At 36.2% G+C, this 18,486-nt stretch overlaps 1 protein-coding gene across 2 annotated transcripts in view; it reads left to right on the top strand.

Annotated features, from left to right (window-relative positions):
- Positions 1-18,486, top strand: part of PLOD2 (procollagen-lysine,2-oxoglutarate 5-dioxygenase 2) — a gene marked incomplete at both ends in the record, with an annotated part of 112,596 nt that overhangs the window by 72,547 nt on the left and 21,563 nt on the right. For both annotated transcript variants that reach the window (XM_084231278.1, XM_084231277.1), the window contains 5 exons: positions 457-520; positions 1,784-1,881; positions 11,892-11,993; positions 15,745-15,870; positions 17,407-17,528. In XM_084231278.1, the coding sequence (XP_084087404.1) occupies positions 457-520; positions 1,784-1,881; positions 11,892-11,993; positions 15,745-15,870; positions 17,407-17,528 (512 nt within the window). The remainder of the gene's footprint in view (positions 1-456; positions 521-1,783; positions 1,882-11,891; positions 11,994-15,744; positions 15,871-17,406; positions 17,529-18,486) is intronic.

Genomic DNA, 18,486 nt, shown 5'->3' with positions numbered 1-18,486 from the left:
GATATGAATTTGGAGTGGGAGGCATCAAGAAAGATATATTTCTTCTGCCACTTGTTCATAATAGATTATCAAAGGGTTTCTGTTTATTGTAGTAACTTAGGGATCCTGTGGGTTTATGTGCCAGAGGGAAAGATCACTTAGGGTCTTGAATTGGCAATTAATATGCTTCAGGTTAGAAGTAATTCATTTCACCTCTGCTAACATGTCATTGGTCATACTAGTCTTATGGTGGAGGAGTGGACATATTCAGAAAAGAGCATGTGTGCTCACCATACCTTTCATCCTCTAATTTAATCAACTGTAAGATTATAGTCCTTCTGTCCTTCTGAAGAATATTGCTGGAATATTTTCATATGGGATCTTTATGTGCACTCAAAGCTCAAAGTATATAAACATGAGAGTTTGGTTTCCATTGTTGTTGTTATCTTTCAATAATATCTCTATTCTCATTTTTAGGAAGCTATTAATATTACTTTGGATCACAAATGCAAAATTTTCCAAACCTTAAATGGAGCTGTAGGTATGCTTCTTAAATACTGAATTACTCATGTCTACCAGTGAACACCTGTGTTTTCAACTGTCTTTCCTTTGTTAACTCCATTTTGGGCTGTGACTAAAATTTACTATGTAGATGTTGCAACATCTAAAAATAATAGACTTGAGGTTAGCTTGACATAGTTAAATACATTCAGTTAACATCATTCCTAAGACTAGTGCAGGAAAGATAAATTTCTGGTCTTACTAATTAGGATTTAGTGACTCACAATCTAGAGACTGTACACATTTTTCAATGTACAACTTTGTGTTGTGTATTACCCAGGAGTATTGTAGTATGTTAATCTACCTGGAAGGTAACTGGCAGTAATATGCTGTGTTTTTTTTTTTTTTTGGTGTGTGTGTATCTCTGCTTGCATAAGTTCATAACCTTTTGTGTTTTCCTGTACAGACACACATTGTGATAAATATCCATAAATACATTAAAATTTATTAATAAATACATTAAGATTAAATAAGGGACTACATCTGAGAGGAGAAAGCATGATTGTACAAAAAGGAAGAATTATGTAATAATAAATACATATAAAAATATAAAGATATATATAATATAAAGATATATATATATAATATAAAGAAAAAAGAAAAAAAGCAATAATCCATCAAGGCATTAATACTTTAAAAGTTAAATATACATTGCAATTCAGTACTATTCTTCAAGTCAATTCAGACGGTAAAAGGTTTCAGGATGAAAAGCTTTTAGTTTAGAGCGCTCAGGAATTATGAGAAAAACAACCTGAAAACAAAAACAAGCATTTTCTGTTCCCATTTGACTTGTCAATTCCTGGAATTTGCATTAGTCCTTATTTTCAAGAACTAGAAATAAATATCAAAGGTGGCCAATTACAGAAACCTTGCTTATGTCTGGCAGTGTCTATACATGGGCCCCATTTTACAGATGAACAAGTTAAGTTAATAAAGGCAATTGTCTAGGATCACATCTCTATCAAGAGGCAAAGACAGAAATGCAAAGATGCTTTCCTTCTGCCACCTACCCTGGTGGCATTGCACTTTACTTGGTAGCTGGTGCAGGTCGTAGTAAGTGAGATTGTTCAGAATATATATTTATGTGGTCCTACATTTTGGATATCTGCTGACTTGGAGTAAGCTGAATTCCTGAAAGTGTTGTAGCACATGGAGTAGTAGGCGTGAGATTTTTATAACAAGATACACACACACACATTTTAGATTGCTAAAACCTGTTTTCCTATTTTCCTTTTTAACCCAGATGAAGTTGTTTTGAAATTTGAAAATGGCAAAGCCAGGGCTAAAAATGTATTTTATGAAACATTACCAGTGGCAATTAATGGAAATGGACCCACCAAGGTGAGTCATAATGACTTTTCCCTATTTCCTTATTTTTTGGAGGTAGACTTGGAACAATATATAAAATGGTGGCATCTCCTTTACTTCCTCCCCCCCCACCCCACCCCCTCTTCTTTCCTTTCTTTTTTTTTTCCCTCCTCTTTCTCCTTTAAATATATTAAAGAGGTTTTATTTTGGTGCCAATAACTTACTGACTTCATCTTTTACATGGTATAATACTAGGTTTCATTCATATGAATCATACTGATGAATTTTTGCATCAGAACTATAACCTTTCATTCTGTTTGTAGCACAGAATGTTGAGTTTATTTTTTTTTTTAAATTTATTTATTTATTTATACAAGCACTGGGTACAGTCAGAAGTACGGGAGGGTGAGAGAATTCACCAGAGCCAGAGTGGGGAACAGAACAGGCAGGCTGACGAAGAAATACACTGCTGAAGGGAGCAGCGGATGGCAGGAGGGGTCTGTGTGCCATGTGGGACCCTCTCCCAGTGACCGGGGATCAAACTGGTGCTGCAGAGGCTGCAGGCAGCTTTGCAACCCAGCGCTCAACCGCTGCGCCACCAGGGAGGCCCAGAAGGTTGAGTTTTTAATAACAGCTAATTTGAGAGTGAACCACATTTCCCACACTACCTGTGTGATAAACACCCCCAGTGTACCCTTTCTCAATAGGAATTGTTGAGATTTTAGAGAATGATTCATTTGAGTAGCCATAATGTAAGTTAATTCAGTTAAGATTGAGGTATAACTGTGCAACCAGAAAGCTTCCTCTGGCACTTATTTATTTTTTTTAAAGATTCATTTATCTATACAAGACAAGGGTACAGACCAGATGTGTGGGAGGGTAAGAGGATTCACCAGAGACAGAGGGGGGAACAGAACAGGCAGACTGATGAAATACACTGCTGAGAGGAGCAGTGGGTGAGAAAGAGAAGTCTGCTGCACCTGGCACTTATTTTATACTACATTTGATGAATTTCAGTTGATGAAGACTTAATTTGATGGGTAGAATTTTAGGTGCTTGCCTGTTTCAAGTATATATGTGTGTGTGTGTGTGTGTGTGTATACACATATATATGTATATATACATATATATGTGTATATTTGTGTGTGTATATACACACACACACATATATATATACACACAATTGAGCTTGATTAAAATGTTATTGACTACAAAATTTAAAGACAAGTTTGAATTGCTGGTATCCAGCTGAAATGGCACATGGTATACAGAAAAACACTTTTAGTAATAATGTGCTTAAAATAATATTTTTAGATACTAAGAGGTCTGTTTACTGATCAGTAGCTGGACAAGAAATATATATGTAATTGCATTGAGTAAGATGAGTACAAGTTATTATTTGGCTGCTATAGAGGAATGAATAGCTTATATGCATGGGAAGAAATTCAAGGAAATGCCCACATTGCAGCTACTCTGCTATAAAAATGGAAGAAGTAGATTTTCCTGTCTTGTAATCACTCCATCTTGCATTTCTTCCCATTCTAGCCCCCTACACGACAGTCTGTCCCTGTGCTCTCCTTTTTCTGTATTTTCAATTTTCCAGACTCTGTTCTCTCCTCTTTAGTATTTTAAGGACCAAGTCTTTCCTGCCTTATAAGCAAAACAAAGCTAAGCCAACACAAACTAAAACATCCTCCTCAATCCATACTTGTCCCCAGCCTGCCTTGTCTTTTCTAACTCCTTCTTAGCCAGATTTCTTAAAGTAGAGACAATTCACTGCTACCGCTATTCTTCTACTGTGCCAGTAATGGTTCCATCAGGGTCTCTTATGACATCTAGAATAGTAACTCTTCTGCACTCATTTTGACCTCACCCAAAGATAACATTTGCCACTGCTGACCCCATTGGCCCTACTTGAAATACTCTTTCACTTCAAAGTTTTCATGGTGCTCTGTTGGTTTGCCCACTAATTTTTAAGTCTTTACCTTCAATTTCTCATTTTTTAATATACTTTTTTAAAATTTAACTTATTGCCTGTGTGTGTGTGTGTGTGTGTGTATGTATTGGTGGTGGTATGATCCTGTGTTGTTTTAGTTATGTGTTCCACAGGTATTGATTCTTGTCTCTTCCCGATACATACTTGACTTTTTTGCTTCATTCCTGTCAGCAAATCCTTTTTGAATGCTGATGATTTTCATATCCTTGCTCTAGCAAGGTTATCTTTTCTGAACTCCATGTCTGAATACCCAATTGATAGATTTATGTGTGTGTCATAAAAATCTGAAGAACTTTCAGCTCTTCCATCCAATTGACAACCAGAACCTGGGGTTTTGTTTTAGCTCTACTGCACTTCCCCCTCCCTAGCCAAAAGCTGACCTTTCAAATTCTTATGCATAGTAGCTTTATCTAATTTCCTCAATGCCTATATCAACTTACACAGTTCACTCTACCTACCTCATACCAGTCACAATTACCTGTGAGCAGCCTGGAGCTAGAATATTCTGCAGAAGCAGAACTCCAGTGACATTACTCACTTATATTCTCCATGGACTTAATTATGAAGTTCCAAATTCTCAACTTGTCTTACCAATTTCTTTAAATTTTGCTCCTGCTTTGGCGGTCACTAGTCTACCACCCCCCACCTATATCCCCAAACCCTACAGGGACAATGAACATCTGTATACACATTTCTCATACTCGATCATTCTCTCCCTCTTTCTCTCCATCAGCTACTGCCATATTGAATTATTTGCAGCTTTGCAAACTTTCATTTTTTCTCCGCCTGCAAGTCTTCTGTAATTCATTTTACTAATTCAATTCCCTGTTCCTAATTCCAACCACTATACTCCTTACCTGTTAATTTTAAGGTGTCAGCTTAGTCTTTACTCCTCACATAACCTATGTGCTTTTAGAGCATCTGGAACTTCTTTCTCCACAGTATATATCACACTTTTAACAGGGATGGGATTTACCTGTTTCCATGTCTCTTTTACCTACTGTGCCTTAAGTGTTGGAATTATAGCCGTCATATGTGGCCAGCTGTTCATTGTTATTTTTCCCAGTATTTAGCACTATGTAGCGTATATTGGCTTGTCAGATTCTATAATCTAATGACTTAGCATTCTTAGGAGTGGTAAGTTGAATTATTTTATAACAGGGCACAGGAGTTGCTGTGTGTCATCATAACTGCCTCCGGACAAATTTGATGAATGGAAAATTTTGTCTATAAGGCCCTTTGCAGTGTGTATGTATACCTATGTGTGCACATGCACAAAAATGCTTGTTCAGTTTCTGTTTTGGTCTTCTGTTGATACCTTTGGCACCAGTTGGGCTAAGCTTGTACAGCCAGACATCTCATGTAACTGAAGAGTATGCATTACATTGGTAATGTAATGTTTTAAATTAATTTACATGTCTTTTTTTAAAAAAAAGATTTTATTTATTTTTATACAAGAGCTGGGGTACAGGCCAGAGGTGCAGGAGGGTGAGAGGATTCACCAGAGACAGAGCAGGGAGCAGAACAGGCAGAAGGACCCAAGTACACTGCTGAGGGGAGAAGTGGGTGCCACAGGAGAGGTCTGCCACTCTCACCGGCCAGCTGGGCTCGAACCTGTACTGCAGAGACTGCGGACAGCTTCACAGTGCTGCACTCCACCCACTGCGTCACGGGAGAGGCCCCTAATTTAAGTGTCTTTAAAGAGGGAACTTGATCCTGAGAATCTAACTACTGTGGATAAGACCTGATGGTCAGTGATTTCAGTGATTACCAGGTCCTTCCAAATTTCCAGGACAATGCTGAATAGAGTTTTATGGAGTGATGGAAGGACTTCTCACAAGAGAGGCAGCACTAATCATTTAGTAAGACCTATGTATATGGTCCTCCCTGGTTAAAGTCTCAGCACTATGAATCTAGCAGCAGCAACTGCAGCATGAGTTCGATACCCAGCCAGGAAACTAACCCATATGGCAGAGCAGACCTCTCCTGTCTCGCCTGCTGTTCCCCTCCACAGTGTATTTCAGTAGATCTGCCTGTTTTGCTCCCTACTCTGTCTCTGGTGAATCCTCTCACCACTCGTACCTCAGGCCTACACCCCTGTTCTTGTACGCATAAATTAAATTAGATCTTTCAAAAAAAAAGACCTGTGTATAAACTAAGAAATTTTAAGTCTTCTAACAAAAATTCTGAGTATGGGCTGTGATTGTTTTTAGCGTTTCAGACAGTATGATCCTCTACTGATTATAAATGAATTAAAAAATCACTAATGATCCCACCACTCCCCCATATTCTTTTCATTGATAACTTCTTTCAGTTTTATGTTCTTTCAATGTATATGTATGACCACTCAAAATTTTCATAATTTTATATAAACCATTTGGTGATCCTAACATTTTATTTGAAATATGTTTCTATATTTTACATAATTATTTTCATACTTCTCTAGATACAAGCTAATATGAATCAAGTTTTAGATAGAAACTATGAAGCTTTATTTTTTATTCTTGAAGTCCATTTTATTGTCAGTAACACATAAGATGTTTATTTTATTTTATTTTTTTTTTAAATATTTATTTATTTATTTAAGCACTGGGCACAGTCAGAAGCGCGGGAGGGTAAGAGAATTCACCAGAGCCAGAGCAGGGAGCAGAGCAGGCAGAAGGACCGAAGTACACTGCTGAGGGGAGCAGCGGGCGGCAGGAGAGGTCTGCGCGCCATGTGGGACCCTCCTCCGGTGGCCGGGGAGCAGCGGGGGATCGAACCGGCCAGTGCTGCAGAGGCTGCGGTCAGCTTCGCAACCCAACACTCAACCGCTGCGCCACCTGGGAGGCCCAGATGTTTATTTTAATAACCAATCTTTTCTTTAAATATTAGCTATAATACATTTAAGGTAATCATTATGGAATTAGTGATATTTTTATACAAAGAAATTAGAAGAAAATAAAATCAAATAGCACATTAACAGGTCATTTCTGAGACAAATTTGATTTGCAATAAAAGTAAGGACCTTAATTTTGTGCATGTAAACCACAATGCTTGAGTTTACTGTGACCTGGAATAATTGGATGACTTGAAAAGGGAAGAGGAAGGAAAAGCAAAGGAAAAGAAGAAGGAGGAAGGAAGGAGAAAGAAAGAAGTAGAGAGGGAGGGAAGGAAGGAAAGAGAAAAGAGTGATCAGGGCTTTTTATGCCAGAAAAGGAATCAGTTCAGATCTCTGTCTAGTTGGCTAGGACTGGCTGTTTTTGCAGAGGCCTCAGTGCACTACACACCTCTGCTGGTCATGGTGCTGCTGGAGCTTTGTGAGTAAGTGCTCAGGGCCTGGGACCTTTACTGAGCACTGTGCATGAGAAACAGTGCCTGGGATAGCAATGTCCGAAATGCTACCATAAGGTATTTCTTTAGGCACTCAGACTGGTTGGATGAAGGTGACAAGTAAGATGCCACCTGTTGCTTCCAGGTTCTTGGAAAAGTGTATTCCACTCTGAGTGACAACTAACAGAGAGCAGTGTAGATAAGCAGGGAATGGAGGACTCTGATGTGCTCAAGCAAGAGCCAGAATTGGGACTGGGGGGCTTATTAAAGGGTTACTCTTGAACATTTTGGCTTTTGAAAAGACATCAAAGGTTCTGAAGAAGAGCTAGCTGATTTTAAACAGGCCCATCTGCACTTAAAGGGTGATATGGATCAGGTCATGAAGTCTGTACTGTGTGTGCTGTATACAGCTGAACCCAGGATAAGGAACATTATTCAGCAAGCGTTTGATGCCAGAACAGTCCCATCCTATATAGCCTTTGTTAAAAAATCAAAGCAAGAGATGAATGCAAGGCAAAAGAGGGCTCAAGAAGAGAAGAAAGAAGCAAAAATGAGCAGGAAGATGTTAGGACTTGATGCAGGAGTAGTCATTCAGAGTAGACAAAATGGCTTGAGAGCAGTCATTTAGAGTATTCAATAGGATCAGCTGACAAAAAGAAATGGACAGTTTTATGGCTCAGATGGAAAAGTGTGTCAAAACCCACAAATGAGGAAGGAAAAAATAACTCAAAAAATTGGATTTTTTCCTTCAAGGTTCTTCTGTTAAAATTGGTACCACTATAGACAAGTTAACAGTCAAGATTTGAGGACAAAAGTCAACACAACTCTTGAGAAAAGTCAGTGTAGCCTAAATTATTTAATTGATTATAAACCAAGCAGAATCTCCCAACCTGGCTTTAGTATATCCTAGAAATTCCCTGACATTCTGCGAGGTCTTCATTTGGGTCGTGATCATTGGGGAAAGGGGGTGGGTGATAGTCCTAACAGCACTTACTTTGACAGTTTCTCTCTCTACTGATTTCTATGTAGAAAGCAGGGCTGTCCATACCACTTTTAGCAGCTGTCCTTTTTGCCACCCAGGAGTAAGTCTAAGAGTATTCTGAATAATGTGAATGCTTTTTAGAACAAATTCTGCCTAATTGAAATGCCTTCAGTGTACTTGCTGCACATCTACCAAATACTAACCTGTTTTCTTTCATCTTAATCATCTTGAACAGACCTTTTCTCCATTTTGTTTTACTTAATCAGGTTTTGTACTCTTTGAGTATAAGTTTAATAGATATTGAGGATTATTTCAGGTGTCTTTATAAGAATTGTACGTTATTAAAAGAAACTAAAACAAACAATAAGAATGGGGAGAAAAGTGAAGGAAGGATTTGATGGGAAAATTTTCTCCACCAATAAAATGACATCATATTTGGAAACATTTGGTATTATGAAAGAAGAATCAAGAAAATACTATCACCTAGTACTCAGGAACCACCCAGAACAGCTTAAGTGCATAAACAGTTTTCTGTACTTTCCAAAGTTGCCAGCATTATGTCTGCACATTTTAATGAAGAAAACAGATGTACATGGAGCGTGGGTGTGGCAGACAAACTCTGCCTGTGTGGTGAGAAATTCAAAAGAGGGAGGTTTCCAGTCAAAAGTAATGTTTTTAAAATGCCTCAAGAATCTATAAAATTGAAATTAAAAAGTAGAAAATTTACAAAATAAAATTTATATTTGAAAACTCAAATTTATATTTACAAAATAAAAGAATGTTTTATTTCCCATACCATTTTTTTTAAAGATTTATTTTATTTATGCATACAAGAGCTAGGGTACAAGCCAGAGGTGCGGGGGGTGAGAGGATTCACCAGAGACAAAGTGGGGAGTAGAGCAGGTGGATCTACTGAAATCCACTGCTGAGGGGAACAGCGGGTGAGACAGGAGAGGTCTGCTGCACCCTGTGGGTTATCCTCTAGCCCGGTATCAATCTCATGCTACAGTGGTTGCCCCTAGCTTCTTAGTGCTGAGACTTAACCCTTTGCGCCACCAGGGAGGCCCTCCCAGACTATTTTAAACAAAACAATGCTTTTAAAAAGTCAGTAGAATTAATGCATAATAATGATTTTCATATGACTATATTCATTTTCCTCCTTCAAAATCACATTGTATATATTGTATAGAACATACATGATTAAATTAATGTTTGCATTTGTAATTTGATGACAGTATTTTTTTCAAATTTCTTTATTTTTTGCAAAGAAGAACTGGGGGGTAGGCCAGAAGTGTGGAAGGTGAGAGGATTCACCAGATAGAGTGGGGAGCAGAGTGGATTTACTGAAATACATTGCTGAGGGGAGAAGAGGGTGAGAGAAGAGAGGTCTGCTGTGACATGTGGGTTAGCACCCTGGCCGGGGATCAAACTCAGGCCGTGGTAGTGATAGCACTGAGACTTTACCTCTAGGCCACTGGGAGGACTGATGACAGTAAATTTTTATAGGAATACATTAAAATGTGCAAATTGATTATTGATATGTTAGTGAATAATATGCCTGCATATTTCCCTTCTTTTACTTTGTTTCCTAAATTATCACGTAGTTCAAATGGCATTTGAGGTACTTGCCCATGGTGTGTGGTTGTGCTATACAGATTAAATATAACTGTCTGCTCTAACTGTGTAGCACAAAGATTTTCCCATGGTGATGAATGCTATTCTTTTTTCACAAGTATTTGTTTTAGTTTTAGTACAATAGAACTATTTGAATGGAATGCCACATATTTTGGTGGAATCTGGTGTCATAGTACTGGACTAATTACCTCATCTATTGTATACCATAAGAACTCTTTTTGAGCCTTTAGAGTCTTTCGTAAGCTTGAAAAATCCAGTTGGCAATTCTGTACATTTTTGGCCATCATATTCATAGAGAAACATTTTTCTTTTGCATTCATCTTGGATTTCCAGTGAAAAATTAATAATTATGTAGGCAAGAATTTTTAGCTGCTCCTTTAAGCAGAGCTCTAAAATTATAGTCAATGCTAATTTGCCTTACCTTCACTGTCTTGGGGTAAAACAATTACAGTTTGTGAAGAGAAGTAAAAATAAAAAAACTACAAATGTTCATGCTGCAACTATTATTTCAATTGTCATAGCATGTAGAGTCATTTTTTAAAAGTAATTTGTGAGAATTTTCCCTATGATGTCCACTCTGTAGTGATATTCAGGATTTGTTTGAGGACTCAGGCTTATTGTAGCATGTTTACTTCTCTTTCCTCATCCATCTGTCCCCACCCTCTTCTCTACTCAAAACACACACAGGGACTCAAACTTTTTTTTAAAAGATTTATTTATTTATGCATATAAGAACTGGGGTACAGGCCAGGGGTGTAGGGGGGTGAGAGGATTCAATAGAGACAGAGTTAGGAACAGAACAGGCAGACTGACTGAAATACACTGCTGAGGGAGCAGCGGGCAAGACAGGAGAGGTCTGCTGTGCCATGTGGGTAGCTCCCTGTCTGGCAGGGGATCAAATTCATGCTGCAGAGGCTGCAGACAGCTTCACAGTGCTGTGCTTAACCACTTGCACCACTAGGGAGGCCCAGGACTCAAAGTTCATAGATCAAATTGAGTGCTAACAGTTACTCAAAGAAAAGGGAGATAACTCACAAGGGAGACTCTCTGAGAGATCTGAAAGGGGTGAGTGGGGAAACAATACTGTCCTTTATTATTTTAAAGGTTTATTCATTTATTGATTTATGCATAGAAAAACTGGGGTATAGGCCAGAGGCGCGGGTGCTGGGTGAGAGATAGGTGGGAACATTACCGGTAAATCTAATGAAATACACTGCTGAGGGGGGTAACGAGGGAGACAGGAGAGGTTTGTTGTGCTGTATATGAGTAAGCTCCCTGGATGGGGATCGAACTTATGCCATAGCAGTGATAGTGCTGAGACTTAATGCCTACGCCATCAAGGAGGCCCCCCTTTAGTTTATTGATGGTAGTTTTGGGGTAGTTTCTAGGTCCTTGTTCTAGATCTGTTTTATTCTGCATTCTTTCTTGTCCTGAAGTCAGTGCCCTTGAATCACTGTCTAGAAGTCTGGTTATAGTAAGTAGGGTTTTCTGAAAGAGTTTAGGCCTATGGTGATAAAGTTTGTACAGTTTTTGTTTCATGTGGTGATGGTCTTAAGAAGTCATTTTGGGGCTTCTCTGGTGGCGCTGGCAGTTGAGCGCCACGCTGTGAAGCTGTCTGCAGCCTCTGCAGCAGGGGTTCGTTAAGAGCCGGCCAGCGAGAATCCCACATGGCGAAGCAGACCTCTCCTGCCTTGCCCGCTGCTCCCCTCAGCAGTGTGTTTTGTCAGTCTGCCTGTTCTGTTCCCTGCTCTGCCTCTGGTGAATCCCCTCACCTTCCTGCGCATCCGGCCTGTACCCTGGTTCTTGTATAAAAATAAATAAATCTTAAAAAAAAAAAAGTTATTTTGACACTCTCCCATTCACCTTGGCAATCCATGCTTATTCCTAAATTACTATTCACATACCTGCTCTTATTTGCTTTGTTTTGCTAATAAGTCTTATTAGCCCAATAAAAACTGTTTCATTGTTTGACATATTCCCTTAATTGTGTCTCTCCTGTTATTTGCTATATAATGAAATAAAGTGACTTTTATGACTTATAGTGGAATTTTTTTTTCATTTCTAGACATTGATGGGAGAAGCTCATTTTTGCTAATATAGTTTTCCTTCATTTACTAGATTCTTCTGAATTATTTTGGAAACTATGTACCTAATGCATGGACCCAGGATAATGGCTGCACTTTTTGTAATTTGGATACAATTGACTTGTCTGAAGTAGATGTAAGTAGGATTGACTCCTTAAAAATGTGGTTATAAAAAGTTACATGTCATGAATTGCAGAGGTTTATATATAGGAAAAAAGTCACCTTATTCTATAGTTTTGATATTATTATAGTGCATTTATGAAAATAAAATATGCTGACTAAAAAATTTGCCAGATTTATATATTTCTGAACTGCTTTGAAAACAAAACCAGCTAATAACTTACCCACATAATAGTGAGTTGGTTGTTAATATTTAATAGCTTGGTATGGTTGGGTGCTCATGTTTTATTTTACTCAACTACCTTGGTCACACATTGAGAAGAAAATGGTTACATGCCTCAGCATCTGTATTAATTTATTTTATTTGTGTTTATTTTTCAAAATTTGGTCTTTTAAAAATAATAATATATGTTTATATAAGAAGGCCTTAAGCATTTTACATCTAGTAAACTTCACAACATCTCACAAGTCAGTAGTACTTTTGACAGTTTTATAGATGAGATAAATGAAGTATGGACAGGTTACCTCCCTACTTTAGGGTACATAATTTTTTAAGTGTTGGAGATGGGATTTTAATTTAGGCAGTCTGGCTCCAGTTCCCATATCCTTGACTGCTTTACAATTTTGCTTGGATGTTTCAAACATAGTGTATGCCAAGCATGCTGCTATATATATATATATATATATATATACTTCAGAGGGAATTATAGCTATTTACTTATTTATTCTTTGAGGGCCAATGAGCAATTGAAAGTGTTTATTATTTTAAAAACATGTATATGAATTGTCTGTCATTAATGAGAGCAGTTTTAGGATGTCCGTAGTAACTAAAACTCCTAAATTAGTTTCTATTCTTGTAACTGTCAGAAAGGAGGAAAAAGAGTAACTTCTGCACATTTAGGAACTTCTGAATAGAGCTCAGTTTTACTTGAAATAAGGATTTTTTGGACATTCTCTCAAATAACAAACTGAATGTTTCCCATCTGGAAAGAATGTCACCATATTTTTGCAGCATGAGGATATTTAAAGATTAATTTTGATCTTTTTTGCAGAAAGCAGTGTTGTATACTGGAGGAATTGTTAATACTTTTTAACTGTTCTAGTTACATAAACCTAGTGCAAAGATACAAAAATATATTACATTTTTCATATTCAAAATTTTTATCTATTTTCATAGATAAGTAAATCAGTTGATTGTTTTTTCCTACAGTCTTAGAAAATATCCATTCTATTACAAAAATAAATTTCTCATGTGTTTTATGTGTCATTATGTAATAGAGATAAACTGTTTTATGATTTAAAATTTTACTTTTAATAATGTTATCAAAATTATGTAAATTTATGTGTGTTGTTACAATGTCAGACCTGTTCTTAGATGTGGGTCATGGGCAAATTTCTTTATATGTAAAAATAATAACCCAGAGAGTTGGTAGCATTAAATGAAATTTTATATATTTTATATATAATAATATTTACAAGCATAAATATTTGAAGTGCTAACTCATCAGTAAATGTTAACTGTTGTATTATTATCATTAGTATATAAAAATTAACTTTGATTGATAATGGCTGTGTAGCATGTTGATACCCAGCTCTTTACAAATCCATGTGTCCCAGGTTGTTTAGTTTCTCTGAATTCTATTTTCTATGTGTAAATTTGAATAATAAAGTACTCTCTGAAGTTATGAAATGCTTCATCCCACTTGATATGAAGGAGAGTTGTAATTCACTTTTTATTTTCTTTTTTCCCTACTAAACTGAGAAATTCCAGGGGGTAGATACTTTCTCTTTAGTACAAAAACTGGCATATAGGCCAAAGGTGCAGGGGGTGAGAAGATGCACCAGAGACAGAGAGGGGAGAGAACAGGCAGATTGACTGAAATACACTTCTGAGGGGAGCAGTGGATGAGACAGGAGAGGTTTGCTGTGCCAAGTGAGTTAGCTCCCTGGCCAGGGACTGAACTCAGGCCATAGTGGTGATAGCACTGAGACTTAACCCCCATATGTGATATCTAACTATGGCAGCATCAAAGATTGTGTTGATAGTCATCAAAAATGTGTCACTTAAATGATTATAAATGTAACATGACAATAAGTTAACAAGGCAGGCATCCCAGCAATAATACACAAATAATAGATACTTTTTAAAAAAGATTTATTTATTTATGTATTTAAGAACTAGACTGTAGGCCAGTGTCACCAGGGGTGAGAGTATTCACCAGAGACAGAGAAGGGAGCAGAACAGGCAGATCTACTGAAATAAACTGCTGAGGGGAGCAGCAGGTGAGATAGAAGAGGTCTGCTGCCATGTGGGTTATCTCCCTGGCTGTGGTATAGCTTGATAACACCGAGACTTAACCCCTGTACCACCAGGGATACCCATCTTTAGTTTATATTAGTTTAATCATTTAGTAATGAATATTTGGATGAGTAAATGAATTGATCAAGAAGTACAACAGTGTACAAGTTATACTGTAGTGCAAACAAATGCTGCTGTAAAACAGATAAAAGAGGAATATATCAGTTACAATGTGTGAAGAGGTGGGGAGAGGTATTTACTTACATGGAACTTAAATCTATAATTCTTAAATTCAAGCTTTAAAACATGGTTTCAAAAATTATTAAAAAATCTTTAATATAGGGCCTCCCCGGTGGCGCAGCGGTTGAGCGCTGGGTTGCGAAGCTGCCTGCGGCCTCTGCTGCTCCCCGGCCACCGGAGGAGGGTCCCACATGGCGCGCAGACCTCTCCTGCCGCCCGCTGCTCCCCTCAGCAGTGTACTTCGGTCCTTCTGCCTGCTCTGCTCCCCGCTCTGGCTCTGGTGAATTCTCTCACCCTCCCGCGCTTCTGACTGTACCCAGTGCATGTATAAACAAAACAAACAAACAAACCAGCAAACAAACAAATAAATAAAGCATGCCTCTATTAAAAAAAAAAAAAAAACTTAAAAAAAATCTTTAATATAGTTCTGGTAATAATATGATTACATGGTCATTTATTTAAGTTTCTGTCTTTCCATACTGTAAGTTTTTCAAGTCAGGAAATTTCATTCCATTTTCTGAAAATGTTTTTGTAATGAGAACTGACAAATATAATGAATATTTCAGAATTTTTCATGCAATGAATGAAAGGTTAAATAGTCCCCTAAAATGTAACCAGAGAGTATTTAGGAAAACATTTAAAATAGATAAAATATAAAATATATAAATGAAAGAAAATAGCTTTCCTTACATATCAGATGATAAAATAAAATAAAGTACTATCAGTAAATAATTAGGGGAGCTATTCACAGATGAAAATGAAGGCTCAAGTCTGCTATGATTTCTTTATTTGAACTAAAAATTAAGCATTGAACTTCCAAGCCATGGGGGAAAAAGGGAAACACAGTTAACATTCTGGTTTCTTAAATGCAGCTGTCAAAATACATTCAGATTTGATGAAAGCTTCTTTAAGTGCATTATAAAGAAGGAATTGAAAAATAAAGTAGACAATATCCTTTATTATACCCACATAATATGACAGTGAGTTTCCTTTATAAACCTACCTCATAATACCAAGATATGATTGGATAAAACCACTTGAGGTTCATGAAAATGTATTTATAGTGTTAGAAAACTGCTATAGAGAAATTTAAATTTGGCAGCTTATGCTGAACAGATATTCTAGTGTTTTGTATTGTACTGATTAAGACTTGAAGACTTGAATAGTAGTTAAAGTAATACCACGTTGATGATAATTTATCTTTTTGTTTATTTACTGCAAAACAAAGGTCTATCCAAATGTAACAATAGGTGTTTTCATTGAGCAACCAACCCCTTTTCTACCTCGATTTCTGGACAGACTGTTGGTACTGGATTACCCAAAAAAAGCACTTAAACTCTTTATTCATAACAAAGTAAGTATTTGAGAAATAACTATTTTATGTGAAAACTGTTTTTGATCCTCTTTGAAACTATTTGTTACTATTTATGTATTAAAAAATACACTTAGTTAAAGTCAGGGAATGATTTTTGAACTTATTACTGCTCTTGACTTTTTAGTACCTAAAGATGTCAAAAGTTAGGATGCTAAAAGCTTTGCCTTAGGGTTAGTTCTAGTGCTATTATTTTCTTTCATTTTTTGTAAAACCAGTTATTAAATTATTCACAGTTTATGCTGATACCATAACATCAGGACTTGAAATCACTTTCAGAAAGTTTGCTCTTCCCAAAATTTTTGATATGATCATTGCCTTCAAAAATATTCAGTTTCCCAAACACCTCACATTTATAAGCTAAATTTAAAGATATTTTCCTTCAGTATATTTCCTTTTACTTGACTCTTTCCCACAGAAACAATTGGCATTTAATATCAGCTATAAAAACTCAAAGACTGTAAAAGATGCCTTTTTCACTCTCCTGTCACAATACTTTTGTTGAACAATTGTTTTTTTATTTCCTTCTAATGTATCTGTCAGATAAACATTTGCCTTTTTTAGAGAATATGTTAAATTTGCAGAAAACCTGCTAATTTAACTTAAAAGGGTGAATCATTGAACATTTGCATTGTAAAATGTGTTGTAGTTCATGTAATTACATTTAAGTGTTTTGGGTTTTTATGTATTGTTTCTTTTATTTATATTTTTCTTCCCTTCATAGGAGGCAGGGATTTTAATCTGCTCTTCATTTATTTAACAGTTAAGTCTATATAGCTTTTATGTGATAAGTATTTGTGAGAAACTGAAAATCTTTCAGAATTTTTGGTAGAACTTGATACATAAAAAGCTATGAAATGCTTTTCATGAAGCATTTCATATGCTTGGAGACAGCTAATCCTATTGAATTTTTAGCACAGCTCTGTCTCACTAATTGATGATTATTATGTGATGAATTTCACATTGTATTTCCCTGTTGGCAAAATTTTGTTAAACTCTCCTTTCTTGTAAAAGCACAATTTTGTATGTGACTGTTAATTTTTTCTCTAGCTTCACAGATTAGCAAAAGATTAATTTTATAAAACCTTATAAAATTATTTTATATTTGTAAAGTTTAATATCTATTAAATTTAATAGACATTTTAAATAGATATTTTATGACATATGTCTAAAATTCTCAGGCTATAACCATTTTATCCCTCAAGTTAGAAACATTTTATAGCATTGAATATTTGAATATCTGTGCAAGGATCTGTATAGTAGCTGTTAAAATAATTTTGAATTACGTTCTGTTTAAAAAGTACTAAATTTTATGTAGTTGAGATTATTCATGTGGCATTTAGGTGATATTCAAATATAACATGTTTAATGTGGTTGTCATTTAGTCTGTAATTGTCATAATTTTGTCTCAATATGTATATGTGAAATTCACAACTTCACCATTCCTACATATGAATACTTCAGTCATATTATTGCCTTCTGTTTTCTCTAATTTTCAATTTTTTATATACATTATAGGAAGTTTATCATGAAAAGGACATCAAGACATTTTTTGATAAAGCTAAACATGAAATCAGTTCTATAAAAATAGTAGGACCAGAAGAAAATCTAAGTCAAGCCGAAGCCAGAAACATGGGAATGTATGTTTTGATAAATTTAAATAATTTCTACTAAAAAAAGACACAATCCTTCAAAATTAGTACCTTAAACTTGGATGTTAACTTGTGTGTGTGCATGTGTGTGTATGTACATGTATGTGTGCACACATATCTCTGTGCACATGTGAACTCATCTATACTATATTCATGTTTGGATGTATTTACTTGCAAAAATGACTAAGGAAGTTATTCATCTTTTCTTTTTATGGCTAAGAGTCAACAAATTTAATAATACTACTAAGTGAAAATCAGATCAAGATTTAAAGACATGCTTAGGCAAGTGAATAGTATGACTAGTGTTAGCAGTGACTTAAATGCTTACTATCTAAAGGTTGTTGCGTGATAAAATGTGTGGGTCATATTGTGTAGGGGGGAAATGGTACTATTTATTTCTAGTTACCTACTGATGCACATAAAATTAGTTTAGCTCTTTTTTTTTTTAGACTCTGTAATACTTCAGACAGACTACTAGTAAATCTGAAGTACTGTAAAAGTAATCATGCATTCAGTGAATATTTAGTGATTATACCAGGCTGCAGCCTAAGAACTATGAAAAATGAGTCATAGAGACATCTCATCAGATGTTCTTTCTTGTGCTGTGAAAGTTCAGGACTGAAAATGATAGCTATTACCTGGTATGGGGGTTAAGGTGTGTGGCAGAAAAACATGCCTCAGAAAAATTAAACAAATGTTGCTGCTAATTAGTTGCATAACGTATTCATTGGAGAATCCATTGGATTCACATTCAAAATGTCTCTAACTTTTGCAGTTTTATTTATTTATTTATTTTTAACGGTTTATTTATTTATACAAGCACTAGGTACAGTCAGAAGCGCGGAGGGTGAGAGAATTCACCAGAGCCAGAGGGAGAGCAGAGCAGGTAGAAGGACCAAAGTACACTGCTGAGGGGAGCAGCAGGCGGCAGGAGAAGTCTGCACGC

The sequence above is a fragment of the Talpa europaea genome (assembly GCF_964194135.1).
Source record: "Talpa europaea genome assembly, chromosome: 4".
Taxonomy (NCBI): Eukaryota; Metazoa; Chordata; class Mammalia; order Eulipotyphla; family Talpidae; genus Talpa; species Talpa europaea.
This window is presented reverse-complemented; position numbering and strand designations above follow the sequence as displayed.